We start from the raw sequence: 22150 nt of genomic DNA on the forward strand, positions 1-22150 counted from the left end.
ATATATAAGATATTATTTTGTATGAATATGTATATAATATATATATATTTAGTTTTTTTCCAGCAAATAATACTATATATAAACACACATATAATTGCACTATATATATTCTTTCCTCCCTTGAGAGAGGTTGGGTGGGTTAAGGCATATAAGGGAAAAGTGAGGTAAAGTTATTTATTTTTAAATATATGAATTTGGTAAATTTTATGAGGAAGCAAAATGATCTACTGTTTATTTGTATAGCTTTACATATAAAGTTTACTATTATATATATTATTGGAGAACAGCTGTTAAGAAGTAAATACTATGGTCACATTAAGACATTGTAGAAGTGAAATAAATCCATGTCTTTGGATGTATTAAAGTAAATAAGAGCATTGTAAAGTAAGGATGACCAGGTTCGAAAATAAAAATCGATTTGCTTGGGCGAAAGGGGTTTTCTGTATGTATGTTTTTTTTTCTTCTTTGTGGTATGTGAATACTTAAATCTGCTATGTAAAACTGTTCTGCAATGCAAAATTAATACATTTATATTAAACAAAAAAAGTGTTTTAGATATGAGCAAATAAGACATAGCAGAAAAGAGCAAAGACAATTTGAAAATGTTAGGCTTTTGCTACAATTGGTGGCATAAGGATAATTTGTGGCAAAATGAATGCTGCTGAAAATATAGACTTTTCTTATCTAAGAAAACTTTTCTTTGAAGTTTATCAGTGTTAAGGAAGAGCAGGTTCGCATCAGATTGGGAATATATATTATAAGTAGCAGACCCCATTTAAATAAGATGTTTTTCCCCAAATAACACTGAATTTTGAACCTTCATTTCTTGGTCCATTTAATTTCCTTTTTAAATGGTGGAGCAATAAAGGAATGTATTTAAAATGACAATTACAGCCTGGCAACACTGGCTGTTATTGCATATGGTCAAGTCTTGTATCAGGTAGACTTTGCATTTCTATTCCAAGAGCTTTCTAAAGGCTGATATACAATTAAACATTTGAAAACAATTTTAAACAAAATGTGAAAACAAGCCTGCTAGCAAAAGCTTGAAAAAAAATAAAACAAGATTTTTTTTTCTCATTTTTTAATTTGCTGGTAATAGTCTTTGATATGAATTTCAAAGTAGGTGCCCAAACTATGAAAAAAAATAATTATAATTTATTTATAAATAAAAAAATTGTATACACATACATCGCTGCATCCAATTTGCAAATATTGACACAGTTGTGTCAAATTTTGTCAACAGCCATTTAAAATCAATCATCCTATTAAAAAAGTGATCTGTTTGTGAGGCTCCTGTTTTATGTAAATCAAAATAAATGTAGACAATATTATACAGGTTTGCTGTGGAATTTGGGGTTTTATATTAAGAATAGTTGTCCAGCTTAGAAATTACTGACATTATAACATTTTCTAACATAAAAAGACACAAAGGCAACAGTGATACAGAAAAGTATGATGTGTCTGAATGAGACATCGTTTCAGAAACCTGATGCTAAAAGTAGCTGTGTGTCACTGATCTCTTAAATGTACAGGGAGTGTAATCACTTTTCCTGCAGCAGAGTGCATTTTCTGCTTTCATACTGCTTCCCAAGGGGCTGAAGCCAAATCCCAGACAGGGAGATCAAATAATTCACATGGTTTTCACATGGATCGTTGTCACTTAGAAACAGATGCTCTAAAAATCTTGAACTCCAAAATGACCTTCACTTGCACCCTTAAAGCAGAGTTCTAGTACAAAGAGTGAATGAGGAAAGGCGGAGAAAGGTATTATAGGAAATTTTTTTTTTCGTGAATATGTTCTTACTGAATGCATTACCTTGGGATTCTGTATTAGGGGTTATGCACACAAGCACGAAATGGAGAATTGCATGCGTTTCTCATGACTGTTTAGCAATTCCTGGTATTTACTATATAAATACTACACTAATCCAAAATGCTCAACACACTTAATAAAATGAACCTATGGACAGGCTAGACACAATTAAGCATTTACATATTCTTAACAAGCAATACAAAAAGTTTTAAAGCAAGTTCTAATTTACCTCGGTAGCTGCAGGAAATGTGAAGCAATTCAGCCTCAAAGTTCACTGCAGAAGCACCGAAGTCAGTCTCTTGAGCTCAAGCTGAGCTGCTGAAAGAACAACTACAAACCCAGTCAAATGGACCCACTGACTTTTGATTTTGATTACAAAATTAAAAAGCAGCTCAAGCTACAAAACATACTTTCAATCCTAAGTTGTCGACATCAGTACTTTTTTGGCATAAGATGTCCTTAGTCTGACTTCAGTGCATTAAGGCCCTGCCCCTATGAAGTCACTACCGTGCTCTTCATTATTAGTGAAGTGAAGCAGGGGGTAGTGCTATCATCACATCAGCGAGGCTCTCTACATTTGGGGACAAGGGCCTCTTACTGGGGGCTTATTCACCCATATGTGCCCCCCCCCCCTTGTGAATGAGTAAGGGTTAAAAAAAACACAACAAAGGATTTTGACAAGTCCTTTATTAACCCCCCCCCAAAAAAAATATGGATCTACCAACGTAATCCAGGGTCAATCACGGCATCAAGCGCTGTCCACACCTGCGACAACTCAACGAAATAAAACAAAAAAATCGTCTGGCTGCTTGCTTGCTGCTGTTCGCACCTATTCAAATAGGGGCTGAACGGCAGTGAGTGAATAGCCGAATGCCCCCGCGCGGCATTCGGCTCGGCTATTCTGCTCGGCACCTCCGTGGTACCGATCAGAATATAAAATCAATGAGAAAAGTTGAAAAAAATTAAAAATGTAAATAAAAAATAAACTTACAAAAATAAAGAAAAAAAAAATTGGGCGGAGCTACAGTGACGTCACTGCTGGCTCTGCCCAGTTGTCATTGTTAAATGACAGTTCAACGTCCCAAGGTCATTTGGGGACGCCGATCTATCATTATAACTGGGCAGAGCCCAGCTGTCGGAGCTACGGCTAATCCTTCAGCTAGCTTTGTGAATAACCCCCTAAGTCTTGAAACAAAAACACTGAATTTTAGCTAGTGATCACTGTCATTTTTGGGGGGGAGGAAGCCATTATCCCAAATCTTTGTTAAACATGCTGCTGAGCAGGATTGATCCAGAAAAATAGTTTGCTTCCAGGATGCAATGCAAGATTTCAGTTCTGTGTAAACTGAGTTGTCTTTTCAGTATGATGAGGAAGTTTTTCTGCATACAGATGCATAATTATTCAGAGCAATCAGGCAATTGGCAATGACATGCCTTTGAACTGCACACAGTTGATTGGTAGTATATGGCGATCCTCACCATTTCTGCTAGGCTTCAATTTCTCCCCGTGACCCTAGTAGGGAGATTTTCTCACACTTCCTATGCCTATAATGCACATAACAAAAAAATGGGGCATGTGGTTCTCAATGGGGCAGGAAGTCACCGGCCACTATAAAAACAGTGGCCGGTTGAACACTTCCCTGTGCTACTAAAAATGTTTTTTTCGAAAGGGAATGTACCACCCCCGGTGAACTGTCAAAGCCCCTCTCGCTCTGCTACCAGCTCCTGTTAGCCCCAGATTATGAGTCATCCCTGCCATACATGGAGGGCTGGGAGAGGGAATTGGGAATCTCCTTTTCACCATATGAAAAAACTAGGCTGATACTGTTGTCCTTGAAGTCGTCCATCAATAGTAGATACCAGGAATCGGGATATAAAATCCTTGCTAGATGGTACTGCACCCCAGAGAAGCTGCAAATGATTTCCCCTGAGGCGAGCGGCGATTGCTGGCGTTGTGGCTCCTCCCCGGCAGGCATGCTACATGTCTTCTGGTCGTGTCCAGCTAACAATTGTTCTGGACCCGAGTCCACGCAATCACTCAAAAATTCACAGCCAATCAGATCCCCGTGACACCTTCCTTCTTTCTCCTACACCACAACACGCACTCCTTGAAGGGTTACAGAAAATCAGTCATTATCCACCTGATTAACGCTGCTCGGGCCTGCACCCCCGGCCATGTGGAAGAAAGCTTCCCCGTCCACGTTGCAACTGTGGCTCAGCAAGGTTCAAGACATTAGACACATGGAAGACCTTACCAGTTCCATAAAGGGGACTGGAACCCGGTTCAATACAACCTGGTTCTGGTGGGATGAGTTTACCTCTACACAAGACTACCTAGATCTGTTGGTCTGAGCCTTCCCCCCCGCCCTCCCACCCCCACCAGCATTTTCCTCTGCTGGGTCACACCATCCCCCCCCTGCTTACCCCCTTTGCTTTTCCATCTTTGTTACTCTGATACAACCCTACCCATAATATGTAACTACTTACCTTCCCCATTGACATGATGCATGTGAGCCTAAAGTGGATCATTTACCCGAGTTTAATCACGGTTGGGCGGTCTGCACACTGGGGTTTGGGGGGTCGGCACATACAGAGGTGGGCTCGGCCCTCTTCTTCAGAGGGGGTCAATGGCCAATTACATCACCCAGGATTTCTAGTGGTTAAACGTAAATTACAGGGAATCTATAATTTAGAGGTAAGATTGTGGAATGTACAGATAGGTGGGCAATGGGTCATTATAATGCTACCTCACTAGATGCTGAGATTAACACTTGATTTACTTCAGGAAACATTATTATACTTCATTTTCAACCAGTAAGTATCTGTTTGTGTTTTATTTTATGAAAGCATTTCTAATTTGGTGTTTTTTGTACATTTAACTCTTTATAACATAATCCCAGTAGAGGGTTTCCAGATTCCATCAAAATTCTCCTCATTTTAACATTACCCCACCTTCTTTTTGGGGCAGTGGAGGTGGGAAGAGGTTCTTGTCCCTCAACATTGGGGCAAGAGTGCTTTGCAAGGTGTGGAGACTTTGTTGCCCTCCCTTGCAATGAACCCCCCCTCACCGCAAAAATACATATCATCTGGCATGGTACAAGGAGTGGGTTGGGGTTACACGCTTGCGTACCTCACTTTCCTGGCCAGCCAGTTTACATATCTGGATTTGTGTCTGGTTGACATATTTAGGGAAACTTCACATGACATTCTTAATTGCTGCATATCAGCTGTGGGAATCTGATTGATTTTGGTAACAATACATTGCTGAATTTTAAAACAGCCCTCTAATGGTTTATAATTTAACAAAAAGAACCCCCAATGGTATTAAAGAACTGTGCACTTAGTTATATGTGCATAATTACCGCTATGTGCATATAATTATACATTCTGCACAGCTTTTAGCACATTTTTTATGCCTAATTCAGTGCACTCAAACTTTTTAATTTCTAGATTTTCAGAACTGAATATGCGATGTTTGGAGGAATTTAGCCTTGTACTAACAGCAACTTTATAGAAGATTTGCTTCAGTGGACCCACTGCTATTGCGATGACAGAATAGCTGGCTTAAACAAGACTACTACATGTCTGTCATATTTAATGTCTTTCAAGAAGCCCAAAGCTTCCTGGTATGCAACTTTGCCGACATCCTATATTTAGCAGATTAGATTGATTTTTGTTATTCTCTTAGAATTCAGTGGGAGATGCATGTTCTTCTGCAATCTCCCTTGAGGTGCTGTTTGATCTTGTGTGAAAATAACAACTTGTCATCATTAGGATCAAAGGGAAAAAGTGCTACATGTATTGCACCAAAAAAGTATTTTTATACCATCCAATAAACATATTGAGTCTTGTAATATGAACAGGCAATAAAAATATAAGGCGGTGCAGCAAATTGTTAACAGCATCTGGGAATTACTGCCTTAGCTATGTATATGATCTCAGCAGCTACAGTATAGGTTAGTGTGCAATAACCTTGTGTCGTTATGGGTCCTATCCAATCATGTGAAAGCATGAAGTCTACCACAACAGTGACAAGCATGAAGGATACCATATGATTGCTATACCCAATAGATCTTACTATATCAGGCAGACAATCAATCTTGCTTGTTAACGTTAGGCAATTAGAATGCTTGTAATTCAGATTGGCTTCTTAAAGGAAGTCAAATGGATGATGGTCAGTTTTTCTCTAGTTTCACAAATGTGAGCTAATGGCTATGAAGCAGGTCAGTGCACATGATAAATACATGTATGTCTGGAAAATTACAGCCTTTAGTGTAATGCATTGTGTCCAGGACTTGTAAGAGCATATTTTGTTTACATTTCTTTTTCTCTGAACCTCTCCGGCATTTAATTCAGACAAAGTCATCGATGGTAATAAGTTATTGATTTACAAAATGTATATAGCTGTTAAGCTGACAGTTTGAAGCTAGAATGAAATCTCAAAAATATATGTCAAAAACACAAAGGAAATTAAAATATTATTCCATTTGTGAAGTGTTATGAATTATTCTGCAACATGCCTAGAAGTGATGCTGTGAGCCATTTTTACGTTCAAAGTCCTGTGTAAGACCAGATATCATGAGGTACTGTATAATATACATATATAAGGAGGTTAGGGAGAGAGAAGATCAAATAATGATCATAGAAGTAGGCAGCTGCTGAAGACTAAAAAGCAATTTGCTTTAATGGCTAAAACAAATTAACAAAAAGATGTCAATAGCAGTCAACCTAAGAGTTCATAAAAAGATACACTATTATTAAAAGAATAAGGCTAAAGAACAGGAAGGTAGGCCCCAATGGACAGGATTGCACATGCACCAGAAGCATGGCCATGTAGAAGTCTTCAAAGCATTTCAGTAGTGAGATGTTCCCATTTCTCCCCTTGTCTGGATAAAGGGAGAAGCCTCTGTCTCTCAACACATTGATGGCTTCTACATGGTTAAGCTACAGGCACACCTTGCTGTTCTTTGGCGAAGAGTGGCCTTTTTGGAAGTTTAGGCCCATGCTCACCCAACCACTGGGTATGTAAAATATCTTTTAACTCTTGAGTATTTTATTAATTTTCCAAATTACAATAAGACAATAAAATAGCACATGATGCACAATCAGTATAACATACAATTGCATTACAGTTTCTTCCACATTAGCGTAATCAAGTAGTAGGAGGGGATCACTAGAGGCTATACACACAATATAAAGTAGTTCTGTACAACAGAACATATCTATCCACCTATTCTTGCCAATTTATCCCCCATCACTAAAATCAAAAATTAGAACAGTCTGAGAGGAATATCTGACCTAGGGATCCGCCTATGTCTGAAGCAAACATTTGTTATGATCTCCTCCATATCTATATCAAATAGGAGACTTTCTGTCCAGCATCTATGTACTAAACGGCTCACATGTGTGAGCATAAAGAAAAAAATAAAAAAAAAAAAAAACAGACAAAAAGAGGAAAAAGAAATAGATACTAAAGGAAGCAGAACAGCTTAAGAGTCCGAAAAGAGTAGCTCCATCCCCGACCAAATATCCCAACATCTACTTAAACCTTAAACATAGTCCCCAGAGAAAAATTCCAGAAAAGTTGAACAATGAAAATTACCCGGTTTCCAGCACCTCTGTATATAACAACCAGGGGGTCCAGGTCAATTCAAAACTTTTTTTATTATCTTGGAGGATGCTGTGAAGTTTCTCATGGACCATAATCCACGACATTTTTTGTTTGACCAAGTGGAATGGAATTGTTGGTGTTTTCCAAGCCCTAGCTATGGTTATTTTGGCTGCCAACAGAAAGAAACTAATTAGTTTATCCAAAGCTTTAGACAATCCTGGAATCGGGCAATTCAGCAACACATATTGGGGATCTCGTGGGACTCTCACCCCAGTAACCCTAAATATTAGAGCATAAAGCCGGTTCCAAAAAGGTCTCAATTTGGGGCATTCCCACCATATGTGATATATCGTGCCCGAGTGTGCACATCCCCTAAAACAATGAGGAGAAACCTCTGGGTATATTCTCGCTAGTCTGGCAGGGACCATATACCACCTAGATAGAACCTTATAATTAGCTTCTATTAGTGAAATATTAAGTAGACCTGATGGCACACGGGAACAACATTGATGCCAGACCTCCAGAGGAATAACCCTTTCCAGGTCTTGTTCCCAAGCTAACATATAGGGTAATTTACTTTCAGAGTCTACCAGGAGGGAATAGAGCAGTAAAACTCCCCCCCTCTGGCCCCCGGTAAAATATCTTTTATTTACAAAGACCTGGACTAATTGCTCAGATTAGAACCCCACCATATGGGGTTATGTTAGTAAGTAAACTGACTCACTTTATAGGAACCTGTTGGATTGTTTTAGAAGATGCTGGAATCCATTGTTGGGCTATAAACCTAGATATAAGTCTATTTGTTATGTTTAAATTATGCTTGGGCTATTTTTCCCATATGCATAGATATAATATTTGTTATCGAATGGTATACTTCTGTGCTGTGATAAGTGTCATATGCTCACTCATTATTAGCTGTGCGACGCTATAATCCCAACAATACTACTCAACTAATAAAGTGCTTAAGTGCTTACTCAAACAATATCTATGTTCATATTACCAAATAAATAAATAAATATATAAATCAATCAATAAATAAATAAATAAAATAATCAAATTCATGTCTGTCCTCTGTAGTTCTACTGATATACATAAATGTATATAAAATTCATACTAAACCACCAAATCCAGTGTAAAAAAGTACTTAAGATATAGTTCATATACAAATTTTAAACCATTTAACTTGTTATAGTCCCGTAGTGTGAATCACACTGTGCAAATATTCCTCTTCTAATGTCACATAGTCCACATTTAAATAAGTGCATCAAAGTGCTATATTAAACATTCAATGCAGTGTTCCGCAAGAGGTTAATATTCCTTGTTAAGTGCTCTCCACAACATTATTAGTTGTTATATTCTATATGCTTCATAGAAATTCAAGGTTTAATTATTATTATATTATTAATTAATGTAAAATTTTTATTCTTTAGGGAAGCACTACTGACAACATTTTTGTCAGCAGACACTATAAGACAGCCATTCTCAATCTTTTTACCTCAGATGAACCCTTGAAAGAATTTCTGGTCGCGGGGGAACACCTTTTAAAAATAATTAAATTCCTACAGCTCTCAGTAAGTTGTGGGAAGTTTTAAGAATAAAAAATGTTACACCTAAAAAACACACACTTTTAACAATTTTATTTACCAAATCCTTCTCTATACAACCAAATTCTTGGTTTAACTAAATTAATACTGATAAAAGAAAGGAAACGCAGACAGTGGAAATTGTGGTGTCCCCTTACATTAGTGGTAAGTGTAGAGTTGACCACTTACATCTAGAGGAACCACTTGCCTCATGAACAACCCTAGGTTTTCATTGAATCCTGTTTGGCAAAGGCTGCCATAAAGTGTCCGCCATTACCTTTATTAGCCTGCAGAAAGTGAAGACCTCCAGCACTCGAGTAACTGGGCACCATAGCGACTCAATGTGTCAGTATGCTGTCCTGATGAAGGGACCCTGTGTGGCCCCAAAACATTGGCTATATGATGTATGTGATGTTTTATTTCAATAAATGAGCACAAGGATGTAACGCTATTACTTGAGTGCTGGCGATCTTCACTTTCTACAAGCTTGATGTGCACAGTGCCATTCGTGACTATCACTGCAAACACCACAGCTATTTGGATCTAAGCGCTCTAAGGAGTGCATGAGACACATCTGAATGCTACTTTATTAGCCTGAAAACATTCTTCTGTACAGCCCTCTGAAAATAGTTTTACTGTGTTACTAAGGGCTTGACATCTTTGAAATCAGGCAAAGGCTTGCCCACCTTCATCAACCTGTTGAATGAGAGCACCTTTTTTGACACTGAAATATTCTAACTTGATAGAAACTGACAGATGAGTTGTGCTTGGTCCCCAAATCGGTAAAGGTAAGCCCCTAGTAACAATAAAAACGGGAGCATAGAGCATGGTTTTCTAGCTAATGATGGTTATAACAGGCACCTTGTCGTGCCATCTTTTCGGCTGGATATTACAATAACAAGTTTAACAGGTTGCTGACAGATCTACTTTTGTGTGATATAATCTTTACTGATTTTTTTGTTAGGCAAGTAACACCCATTTGTACAAGAAAAACTATAAAGGGCACCTTTTAGTATGATGCAGTATATCATTCTGGTATCAGTTGTGTTCTCATGGAGGTGCTACGGGTGGGTAATAAGGATGGATTATCATCATACTTGTTAGCCATAATGTCCTACCCCTATGGACTCATGGGTAAGGTAGAAGACTTATCTATAAAAGTTTTCCCACTGCATGCCGAATTTGAGCATGAGTCTTGCTAAATAACTGATTTAGGCATCAAAAACAGAGCAAAAGTCATAAAAATAATTTCTACTGCATTAGTAACCCCTACTTTAATGTATAGGAGCTCCAAACATTCAAATCTGTATAATGTGAAATGTCTCAAAATTGAAAGAAAGAAAACGAGTTCCACCATTTCTGTTATTGACCATGGGATTGACCTACCGTAATTGTTTTAATATGTTTTAGAAATACAGGTGGTCAGAAAATTCTGTTGCCAAGATCTAGTTATACAGTATTTCTTCTTAACAACGTGATGTACAGAATCAATGTTGACACTATGTTATACATTATTAACCTTAAACAGGAATAGTGGACATAATGTGACAGTATGTTTCCACACCAAATATGTCTGTAGTAACTATTATTGTATGATGACAACTGGAGTACGATATTTACCTTCTAATGCATACTTCATATCCTGAGCAAACAGGTTCCACATCACCTCTGCACTGAGCTTGCCCATGTTCAGTTCCTGGGGGAATCTGCAAGATATATATTCGTATTATTAGTATTTCGGTCTTTTCAGACAGAGATTAAGTACAAACACTGGATAAGCAACAACCTGAATTAGTAACACGTACATACATACTTCATTATAATGGAGGTAACAAGCCCAGCTGAATCTAGCTGGCTTGTTAGGGCCTCTACAAGAACATTCAGCCTCCTAGGAAAGAGGCCCCACCCTAGAACCAGACTGTGTTTCTGGGGAACTGGGGAGCAGAGCAGCCTGTGTGGCAATCCGCCTGTGTGGCAAAAGAGCAGCCTGTGAGGCAAACAGCCTGTGTAGCAGTCTTCCTGTGTGGCAAGAGGACAAGGGACAAGCCTGTGTGGCTAGCGTTTTGAATACAGCCTTTGTGGCCAGACGTTTTTGTTAAGGGACCTACCTGAAGTCGTTGAGACAGGAAAATTTATTTTTTTATTTAAGAAAACTGTACTTTGTGTTTGGAAACCCCTGCGAGGGAAAACGTATGTGGATGTTTAAATAAACGTGGGCAGGAAGCCCTTAACAAAAAAAAATGTTTAAGAGTGGAAGCATCCTGAATGCACTACCATTTGAAGCACATCCTCACTATGTGTATATATATATATATATATACACACACACCTTTTATGTATTAGATGTTTTAATTTTTTTTACATATAGACCAGTAAGCCCCAAAACTGTAGCTTCTAGACACTTGTGGTTCCTTATAATGTTGCGTATAGTTCCCTTAAACAGTATTTCCACTTTTTAGTCAAATTTGAGAAAACCTATATGTTTATGTGTTCCCATTCACACACCATACCAAAATATAATTTTTGATAATATTTTTCTTACTTTTTAGGTGTTTCTTTGGTAAATGCCTTTGTGCAGATTCCAAGCTACTCTGACCAGTTTTAGAGTAAAACTATAGTGTAACGTGATCCATACACTAGGCCAATATGGACTGATCCTTGATGAACTGGACGAAATTCGCACAGTGGGTGCTTGTCAGAACCCTTCCACCCGGCATCCCTTAATCAAAATATCGAAGGAGCCAGCTGGAAAATCTTTGGCCTAAAGGTGTTTGCAGCTAATTGGCTTTTCAGGTATTCTGACAGTGGCTGGCGGCAGACAGTGTTCAAATTGTTTGCACAACCCCCTCCTTAACATGGTAGGAGGCTAGGGGGAGGTTAGGTATGATTTTTAAGCAAATATCAAGCACTTAGAGATGTAAGAAATGCTTTATATTTTTTTAAGTTATGCAATGTAAAAGGGAACACATAACAAATATAAAGTAGATGCTATCACAATTTTTCTGCAAAATTGGAACTACACTTTAAGCAGGAACTTACCGTCTGTCTGTGACTAAAAGCAGCATTGTCTATCTATCTATCTATCTATCTATCTATCTATCTATCTGTGTACAATTTAGGCATTGCACATTTGAACATGTTTGATATTTTAATGATAGTCACAAGATAATAGATCTTTAGGACTATGGAAAAATGGGTTTCAGGTGATATTACAGCAATAAAAGAACACTGTGTACAGCAAACCTTATTAAAACATTTGTACAATTTTCAGAAAGCTTTAAGCCACTAAAGGTAACCCTGAGCTTCAGTTTGGAGATATTAAACACATATCGTAAAACAAATGCTGTCAGTCACTTTAAAATAACTACCTACAAGGTTTTTATCAAGCTTAAACTAACAATAAAACATGTAGTAGTATACAAACAGACTGCACTATCCAGAGAATTCCAATACTTCAGACTTTATTGAAATTCACAGCAAATCCAGTGTAACGGTGAATATTATTATTATTACATAGTATTTATATGTAATATAAAACCAACAGTTGTGCAGCACTTTACGATAGAAGGAAGACATTACAATCACAATACAATTCAAGACAAGATGGTAAGGAGGACCCTGCCCCTGGGGGCTTACAATCTAAAAGAGGAGGGGGAAGTGATACATGAGGAGGTAGCTGTGTGGGGATGAATTGTTTGAGAACGTGATGGTTCAGTGGTTAGGTTGAGGTTTGATAGGCTTCCCTGAAGAGATGAGTCTTTAGGGAACGCCTAAAGGCAGTTAAGGTGGGCGATAGACAGACAGGTTCGGGTAAGAGTTCCAGAGGATGAGAAACTAGAGAAGTACTAGACCTCTATGAATAAGCCTACAGGTGAAACATGTGAGAGGTTGTAGCTGGTTGGGGGTGTGCTGTGCTGGCATTTGTTGCTTTATACATTTTTATTCACTGTTACACTGGATTTGCTGTGAATTTCAATAAACTCTGAAGTATTGGAATTCTCTGGATAGTGCGGTCTGTTCGTATACTACTACATTCCAAGGTGGAGACGCACCTATTAGACCCACACCTGGGAGTCCTGATGGTGGCTAAAGAATTGGAGTGGTGAGATTTCCTTTGCAATAACCTCCTTAACCTTCCTTGACAATAAAGCTTGCTGAAAGCCTGCTAGCAGGCTGTTCAAAATACCAGCACTCCAGTTAACGCATAACTTAAGTCTTTTGTAGTGGGTGGGCTATTGCAATAATGTGCCAGTATGCATATCATACTTTCACATTATGGCAAACTTGCCTATCAGAGTGCCCTCCTCCAATGATGTGACAGCTGTGATCTCCCTTGTCATTTTGTTACTGTCACTGACATCTTATTGGTCTTCTTCTGGGTCTGGCATCCTCTGTGCGCATGCGGTCAGGAGTTACGGTAAATCACGCTTTGCTGCATTCCCAACAACTTACATGGAAAGAAAGACTTTGCACATATCTTCTGTCAACAAAACTTTTTTATAGCAGTTTTTATAATTGTTTAAGCTATTTACACTTTAAAATGCATGTTTAAAGTGACTCTGTAAATATGAACATCTGAACAACTAATGTCCTTGCAAAGAAGAAAGTAAATACTCATCCATCCTGCCAAATGCACTGCTGGGTATCATTGTGAGGAAGAGAAATTGCCAACTAAAATTGCTTCAGAAACCTCCTAATGTATCGCGTTGGGACATAGGGGTTGGCACGAGGAACCACTAAGTGCAACAAGGGACATAGGAGTCCCTATGTCCCTTGAGTCCCTATATCGCCACTTCCTGAAATGCTGGTTCCTGAAGAGACTTTAGGTTGGCCATTCTAATAATCAATGGAGGCATGGGCAGTAGGACCTCAGTTATTTAGACTTTCATTTTTGCAATATAATCGATTTGACATTCCAACACCGGAGCAGAAGGATGCTCTAAAGACTTTAAGAAAGGTAGCTAAAAGCTTTGCAATTGTTCTGTAAAAGCTTCATGTACACACTGCTGTTATAAAACCTAAAGTCAGTGTGGAAAATACCTCACAAAAGACAGTTGGGCTGATTTACTGAAGGAGTTTAGAATCTTGACACAACAAATTGTCTAAATATTCACTTACTCCAATCCAATCATGTGAAAAGGAAATTATTGTTCACTTTAACCTCCTGCCGTCCGCCCGTTAAGAAAAAACGGACGGACAATTTGCATTGGCGGGTGACAGCATTTTTTTCCTGCTCGCGCGCGCCCCCATATAAACGTAAATATGCGTGAGCGTGGAAAAACGACAATTGCGCTACACATATTATATATCGTCGCAAACGTTGGAATGAGAGCAATCATTTTAGGGCCATCAATCACTGATAACACTAAACTGATGAGCGGTAAAAGCTTTTAAAGCGTCGCCTATGGCCAATTTTGGGTATTGTAATTTTTTGAGGTTTCGTGTGTGCGCACAATTTTAAGGCTTGACATGTTTGATGTATCTTTTGCCGACGTGACCCTGACTCTTAGACTCTTATATTTTACCAAAAAAATGGGTAATAATAAATGTTTTATAATTTAATATAAGGGAAACCATTTTTTTTTATTTTCTGTAATGTTTCCTTAATATAGTAAAAAATAAAACCCCCAGTGGTGATTAAATACCACCAAAAGAAAGCTCTATATGTCCCCAAAATATGGTATAAAATTCATTTCAGTGCATGACGGAATAAATGTCAGTCAAAGTACCACAGCGCTGAATACTGAAAAATGGCCTGGATGGGAAGGGGATTTAACACCCCTGACTTCAAGTGGTTAAATACCCAATCATGCACTGAATAAATAAGTAAAGAGAATTGTGCTTTCCACACAATTGGATATTCTGGATTTTATAATATGCCAATGGTAGAAAAACTGACATCAATCTGCCTTTTGTGTCATGTAATCTTTTCTCACCTCTGGAAATATAGCACTGTTTATGCGGTGTTAGTTTGCTTCTAATTTTAGAGTAGAATGCCTCTGGCTCAGGAAGCATGGTTCACTAGAATAACACATATGTGAGATATCACTTATTTTCTAACTTTTATTGTTGACTTTTTCCTAACCTACATAAGCAAGGCCTGCATGAATGCCACTTACAAAATACTATCATAACATACACAGGAATAAAACATCTAGCATTTTGTCTATATACACTGTAATTGTACATACTTATTTATATACACAGAACCATGTTTTATTAAAGTGTCTGAAATACTGATGTGAAACCACTATCGTTTCCTAAACCTTGTTTCATAGCCATGAATGACACAGACAGTTAATATTAAAGACCTTCATATTTGAGTGTGCAGAGATTGTAGTTACTCTTATTATACATTAATCTCTTCTGGCAGAGTGATTTATGTCTTGTGGGCAAAACAATTTTGACATACAACAAGCACAATGGCTACAGGACTTTGGTTTAGAAGCATAAGAATTGCAGCATCTAAAAACACACCATTTTTCTTAACATCCCTAAATGTATTTTTAAAGTGATATTAAAGTCAAAGGGGTTTATTCACTAAGCTGCTAAAGGCTGAGCTGAAGTGAAGAACACGTTTGACTTAGCAGATCCAACATCTGGAATGGCTGACACAAACCTCCGGAAGTGCACTTGCTGCTGTTCGCCCCTATTCTCATAGGGGCCCAACGGCAGTGAGTGAATAGCCGAATGCTGCCGAACGGCATTTGGCTCGGTTGTTCTGCTTGCTACCTCCCAGGTAGCGAGTAGAATAGGAAAAAATTTAAACAAAAGAAGAAAAAAAAGTGGGGGGGGGGTTCCCAATCCGGTAGGAAAGTTAGGAGGGACCCCAAGTTAAAAAAAGTGTGTGGGGTTCCCCCTAAAAGTCATAAAATGCCCTTTAGGTCTGGTAGAAATTTTAAGGGGGACCTCGACCCCCGAAAAAAAAGGGGAAAACAAACATGCAGTTCCCCCTAAAATTCCCAACCCAACCATTAATCCAAGCACAGGCTTGTGATCTTGTACAGGGAAGTTCAGGGAAGCCGAGCTGAGACAGTTGGATTCAGCTGTTTGGAAATATGAGGATTCTAAGTGCTTAGGCAAAAATTATTTTTTTTTGCTAGGGATGTATATTATTTGATCTGAATTCATCACTATAAAAAGGTTTGAGCGTTTAATACTACTTTAGTCCCTATTCGCACATTGGTTCATGGGCATTTGTTTCCTGCATGTGGTACGCCTCCCAATTGATTTCAATGCATGCTGAACACATAAAGAGGACACTGAGTGGCCCAGAAATGTTGCAATGTGACAAGATGTGTGTGCATCAATGAAATGGATCACTGCTTGAAGATTGAACCATGGTGTGCTGGTGACATACTGTACTATCTGAACACACGCCCAACACAGGAAAAGTCACGCATGTAGCAAACTTTGCGACATGTGTTTCGTGTTTTTATCCCACACATTCATGCAGGTTCTATCGTGCAGGAAAAAATGTGTTTGCTCCATGGCACCCCAAATGTGTTTTGCCACATTTGGGGTGCCATTATAGATAATGTCACAGCAAGCACATTCCACGCTTGGTGTGTGTTTTATAAACGTGCATCAGAGCGTGCATTTATTTGAACATTTGACGCTCATTACCGATACGCCAATGTGCAAACGGGGACTTAAAGAGCATCATAGTTTGACTTTATCTTAGCTGCTTTGTAGATCCCTGTACAGTATAATTCAGACTGAGAGAGGGAAAGAAGGAGTCACAAGTCAGTAAGGCTAAAACACCGTACAAATGGAGCTGGGTGACAGTAGGGAAAAGCATCGTGTTGACATCAGTTTGCTGCTCCTCCTTCACTAACCGATCACAGGCTGGGTGGTCCATGACCAAGATATATTGCTTAAACTGTGGTAGAGAATAGGGAGGTCAGGTCTTGGCAGCGCTGTCTGGCAGGGATATCCAGTTTAGAACACTGGCTGAACAAAGTGACTCTCTTGTATGACAGATCAGACTTGTATGCTTAAAGTGACACTTTTCTCAGGAGTTAAGCCTTAAAAATGCATTCAAGTCCCTTAACTATTAACAAAAATTTTGCATATTTGTGTATCACTCATCCTCAAATCATCTCTGAATTGGTGCTGACACTGTCCTTCCTTCTGCTGGGTGACTACTTTTTTCCCCATGGTTCCTTAGTTGTAAAGTAGCCACTACTCCATGCTTGCTCCCGTGATGGACTACAATCTGAATGCAAATTAGTAAACTAAACCTGAAATTGTAGTCCATCACAGGAGTGAGCTTGGAGCAGTGGCTTGGTAAGATGATCAGTCTCTGGGGAGTTGTTCCAGTTGTTATGTGAAACATTTTTTTTAAAGGCCAGGCTCCAGGGCACCTGTACACTAGGTTTATAATTATTGAAGTAACCATGAACTTACAGTTTGAGCAAATGCAGTCACCTTAAGTCCTTCTGACTTTGTATGCTGTAAACAATCCTGTTCCGATGTAATACATATGTCACTGGAAAGAAAAGGGTTAAAACACTACAATTTAAACCATAGAACATTTAGTAAAATAAAATACAGTTTCTACTTTGGGGTCTATTCACTAAGCTGCCGTAGGCAGCCGAGTGACTAACCGACCCCAAGCGAAGTGAGCCAAACGCTGTTCGGCTATTCACTTCAGGCTGGTACGGCTGATTCCAGCCGTATATCAGCAGAAATCAGCCGTACATCGGGTGGCTTCGGGCTGACCCGAAGGTCAGAAGGAGTTCGACTCAGCCGATCCAACATCTGGATCGGCTAAGCCGAACCTCCAGCAGGCTACTTGCTGCGGTCTATTCTCATAGATGCCGAACAGCAGTTAGTAAATAGCCGAATGCCGCTGAGCGGTATTCGGCTTGGCTGTTCTGCTCGTCCCTCTGTGGTACTGAGCAGAATATAAAAATAGTAAAAAAAAGTAGAAAAAAAATTAGAAAACGATTGTGCGGAGCTAGCAGTGACAGCTAGCTCCGCCCAATTGTTTTCTATTGGCTGGGCGGTTCTGCTGCCATCAAGAAAAAAAAGAACACACCATAGGAATGCATAGCTAGATTCCTATTGGCTATTACACTTTGGAATAGCCAATAGCAAACTAGCTATTGCACCCGCCCTCTGCTGCTGTCAATCACCAGAGGGGGACCTGATGAGAACTGCAGGCCCCCCTCTGCTGATTGACAGCAGCAGTGGGCGGGTGCAATAGCTAGTTTGCTATAGCCAATAGGAATCTAGCTATGCATTCCTATGGTGATTTTTTTTTTCTTCTGACTGCAGCCAACAGCTCCGATGTCAGAAGAAAAAAAAAAAAACGAGCAGGGAATGGTTTACTCTACTCGATCAAGCTTTCTGGGAGAAAGTGTTTCTCTTCCGGGCGGCCGGGAGCCGATTAGACTCCCAGATCGTCTGGGGAGGAATGACAATTGGCGTTCCTGGTTACCAGGTAACCAGGAACACCATCTGTCATTACACACTGAGAACACGGAAAGGCCACTCTCAGCGTGTAATGGGCTACCTGGAGATCAGCTTCCCTGGTTTACATGGTAACCAGAGACGCTGATCTCTCTGCAAGTGGCCGGAGCCAGCTGTGAGATGATGGCTGGCTCCACTCAGCTGTCAGAAGCAGGCTGTCGGCCAGCCAATGGCCAGCCATTTGACTGAGCCACTCGTCCAACTTTGGGAGCTGTACGGGCTATAGTAAATAGCCCATACAGCAGCCCTTCAGTTCTACTGAACCAAAGGGGTCCTGGGGCCGAAGCTAGCCAAAGGATCAGCCGAAGCTATTGCTAGATCCTTTGGCAGCTTGGTGAATAGACCCCTTTGTGACCAGCATGTACAGTATGTGTATTCAGCATAATCCTAAAGGAGCTTTTTTTTTGCTTGAACATTTCCTAGTAGAATAAAAATAATTTTGGTGAATAGACACTCACAATGAAGCACTAGTTCTGAAACTGGAAAAATAACTATGTGTTGCTCAAGAGCAACCCACTACTTACCATAATTTGATTTGCAGCCTATACTAAATGGCCAAAGTTTGTGGATCATCATGCCATTATTTCAGTGATCCATTCCAAAACCATTAGTATTAAAATTGTATTGCCCCATATTGCTACTATACCAGCCACCACTCTGCTAATTAGGCTTTCTGCAAGATTTTGGAGCAAGAAACTGCATTTTTAGGTCAGGCACTGATGTTGGCAGACAAGCCCGGGCTCGCAATAGGCGCTTCAGTTCAATTTAATTCATCCCAAAGATGTTCGATAGGGTTGAGGTCAGGCCACTCTAATTCCTCCACACCACACTCAACCAACTAGAAATGGCCTTTCTTAAACTATTGCCACAAGGTTAGAAGCTTACAGTTTTCTAAAAAGACTTTGTATGCTGTAGCATTAAAAATACTTTTCATTGGATACACCTAATTCTCTATGTTCTGGCCCTGTAGGGTACATACGGTACTTTCTTGTTCTATCACGAATACAGTTTACAGATGAGGTTTGAGGATATTTTTATCTAGTGACCTAGTAAACAAGTGAAGGAGTTGAAGCAAACCTTAAAAGGCATCTATATGTTGAAGTGACTAAGCAGATAATGAAGTAAATGAAATGGAAATATAATAACATAAATCAAACATAATAAAATAAATGTGGAGAAGTAATGCAGAGTATAGCTAGTTAATTATTGTAGTGAGCGCCTACAGGCTTAGCAGAAGACTTGTTCTCAGCTGGAAATGTTTGCTATCAATACAAAATTATTTTCTCAGCATGGACATTCTAGCATTCAAGAACAAGACTTCTATAACCTTAATAAAGATAGCTACAGACTTTCATCATATTGCTAGATAGATTAAAAGATAACTGAAAGGCTGACATTTTAGGTCAATAACCACTCTTCGGTAAAAGTAACAGGTTAATTTCAATATTGGTTTCTTAGGCAGATCTGTAAAACTCCAGGAATCGAAAATCTATTAAAAAATAACATTCTTAATTCCATCTGAAAGAATAAGTCTTTTGGTCAGTCAGCAGCAAATCAGGAGATCAAGAAAAGTCTCTTTGTTACAGTTTTAACATTAGAATGATTACTGAGGTATGGACATTCAGCAGCATGGACAGCAGGAAGAGTCTGTAGGAACCAGAGCATTGCACCCATGATCACAGTTGCAATGCTTTTTAGTGGCTTCTTTGCAAAAAAATATTTTTTACTGTTATGAATTAGTGTGAATTTATTATTATTTTTCTCAAAAAGTGGATTTTCCCTTTAAGCATTAGAAGATAGAGTGGATAGTTAGAAGAATAAAGAGAAATAGCTATGTACAACACCTTTACTTCTTCCTTTCGACACCCAAAATGTAATCTCTGAAATAATATAATGAACAAGGAAAGAGATGGGAATTGATTCAAATGACTGGTGGCTGCTAAACACAAAAATCTTTGTCAAGCTGGCCATACACAATTATCTGCAGATTTTCTGTGGTCAGATAGAAAAGGTGCAACAGATTCCTCCATCTACACTTAACTGTGTGGATGGAGTAATCTCCACCTGGGCCAATCTGTTGCACTTTTTCCATCTGACCACAGAAAATCTGCAGATAATTGTAAGGTGTATAGGCACCTTCATGTTTGAAACTTCTTGACAAGCACTTTGTAGATAAAGCAATCGCCCCTTAGTGAACAGCTGTAAAAATCAACTGCTTACTGAATAAAGTGGGTGAGCACATGTTGTAATGTAATTTGTCAGTGTAGTGATATCCACATAGGACATTTGGTTAAGGTGGTTACCCAATAATAAGAACATACAGTACCTAATATTTCTGTTGGCACCAGTTATAGGAACTTATATCTGCTTGTCATTATTAGTGATGAGCCAGAGACCCCCCTGTTTGGTTCCAATTCAAACTTTTGAACATAGAAAGAGTTTGAATTGGAACTCAAACTCAATGCAAGTCTATGGGGGTAGAACTTTGAAAATCAATTTACCCCTCTCTGAGGGCTTATTTGCAAGTTAGTGGCCATAAAAAGCATATGGGAATTTGGGTACTGCCCCGGGGGACATGAATCAATGAAAAAAACACTTTAAAAAATACTGTTTTTAAAGGAGCTGTGATTTTAACATCACTTGAAGTGAAACAATAAAAATGAAAAATTCCTTTAAATATCATGCAAGGGGGGTCCCCTTAAACTGCCTGCAAAGTGGCACATCTATACAATGTATAGAACCTGCTGCAGCAAAAATTGAATTTGTAAAGAAAAAAAATTATATTTAAAAGGAAGAAACAAAAAAGCGTGCGGTTCCCCCCACCCAAACAGTACCAGACCCTTTAGGTCTGGTAGGAATGTTAGGAGGGACCCCATTTAAAAAAATAAAGAAAACGGGTTCCCCCAAAAGTCATACCAGACCCTTAAGGTCTGGTAGGAATTTTAGGAGGGATCCCATGTAAAGAAAAACAAAAAAAGTGTGTGGGGCTCCCCCTTAAAGTTATACCAGGCCCTTAAGGTCTGGTAGGAATTTTAAGGAGGAACCCTACCCCCACAAATGGGGTGTGTACGTGGGGTTCCATACCAGACCCTTGATCCAAGCACAGGCAGGAAAGGGGGGGTCAAGTTAGTGCCCCCTTCCCTGTGATACCTGGCCGCATGCTTTCGGCACTGGAGGGTTCCGTGCAGATGGGGACAAGGGCCTCTTCACCACAATTCCTGGGCCATTGGTTGTGGGGGTGCGGGCAGGGGGCTTATTCACATCAGGTTAATCCTTTAATAAAGGGGCAACCAGATGCGCCCCCCCCCTCGTGAATGAGTAAGGGATACTTGTACCTCTACTCATTCACTAAAGGGTTAAATAAAATTGTTAAAAAAAAGAGACCAGACTTTTGAAAAAATCCTTTATTTGAAAAAAAAAAACAAAAGACAAATTTTTCACAAGTCTTTATACTAAAAAAAAAAACTGGATCCACCGACCTAATCCAGCATCAATCACAACGTCCAACATTGTCCACGGCGACGACTCGACGAAATAAAATAATAATTCTTTTTTTTAAAACAACGTCTGCCGCCCCTTCCATTTGCGACGAAAACACCTGCCGCAGAATAGCAGTTTGACAGATGCCGGCAACATATAAACATTAGGGTGGAGCTAGCCGTG

The 22150-nt window shown here is 39.2% G+C and overlaps 1 protein-coding gene across 1 annotated transcript in view; it reads right to left on the reverse strand.

The window, feature by feature from the left end:
* LOC108796994 (protein unc-13 homolog C-like) overlaps window positions 1-22150 on the reverse strand; it is a 260177-nt gene that overhangs the window by 154983 nt on the left and 83044 nt on the right. The window contains exon 9 of the mRNA XM_018568562.1: window positions 10631-10716. Within this exon, the coding sequence (XP_018424064.1) occupies window positions 10631-10716 (86 nt within the window). The remainder of the gene's footprint in view (window positions 1-10630; window positions 10717-22150) is intronic.

Source organism: Nanorana parkeri, unplaced genomic scaffold (genome assembly GCF_000935625.1).
Source record: "Nanorana parkeri isolate BGI_ZX_2015 unplaced genomic scaffold, ASM93562v1 scaffold1208, whole genome shotgun sequence".
Classification (NCBI taxonomy): Eukaryota; Metazoa; Chordata; class Amphibia; order Anura; family Dicroglossidae; genus Nanorana; species Nanorana parkeri.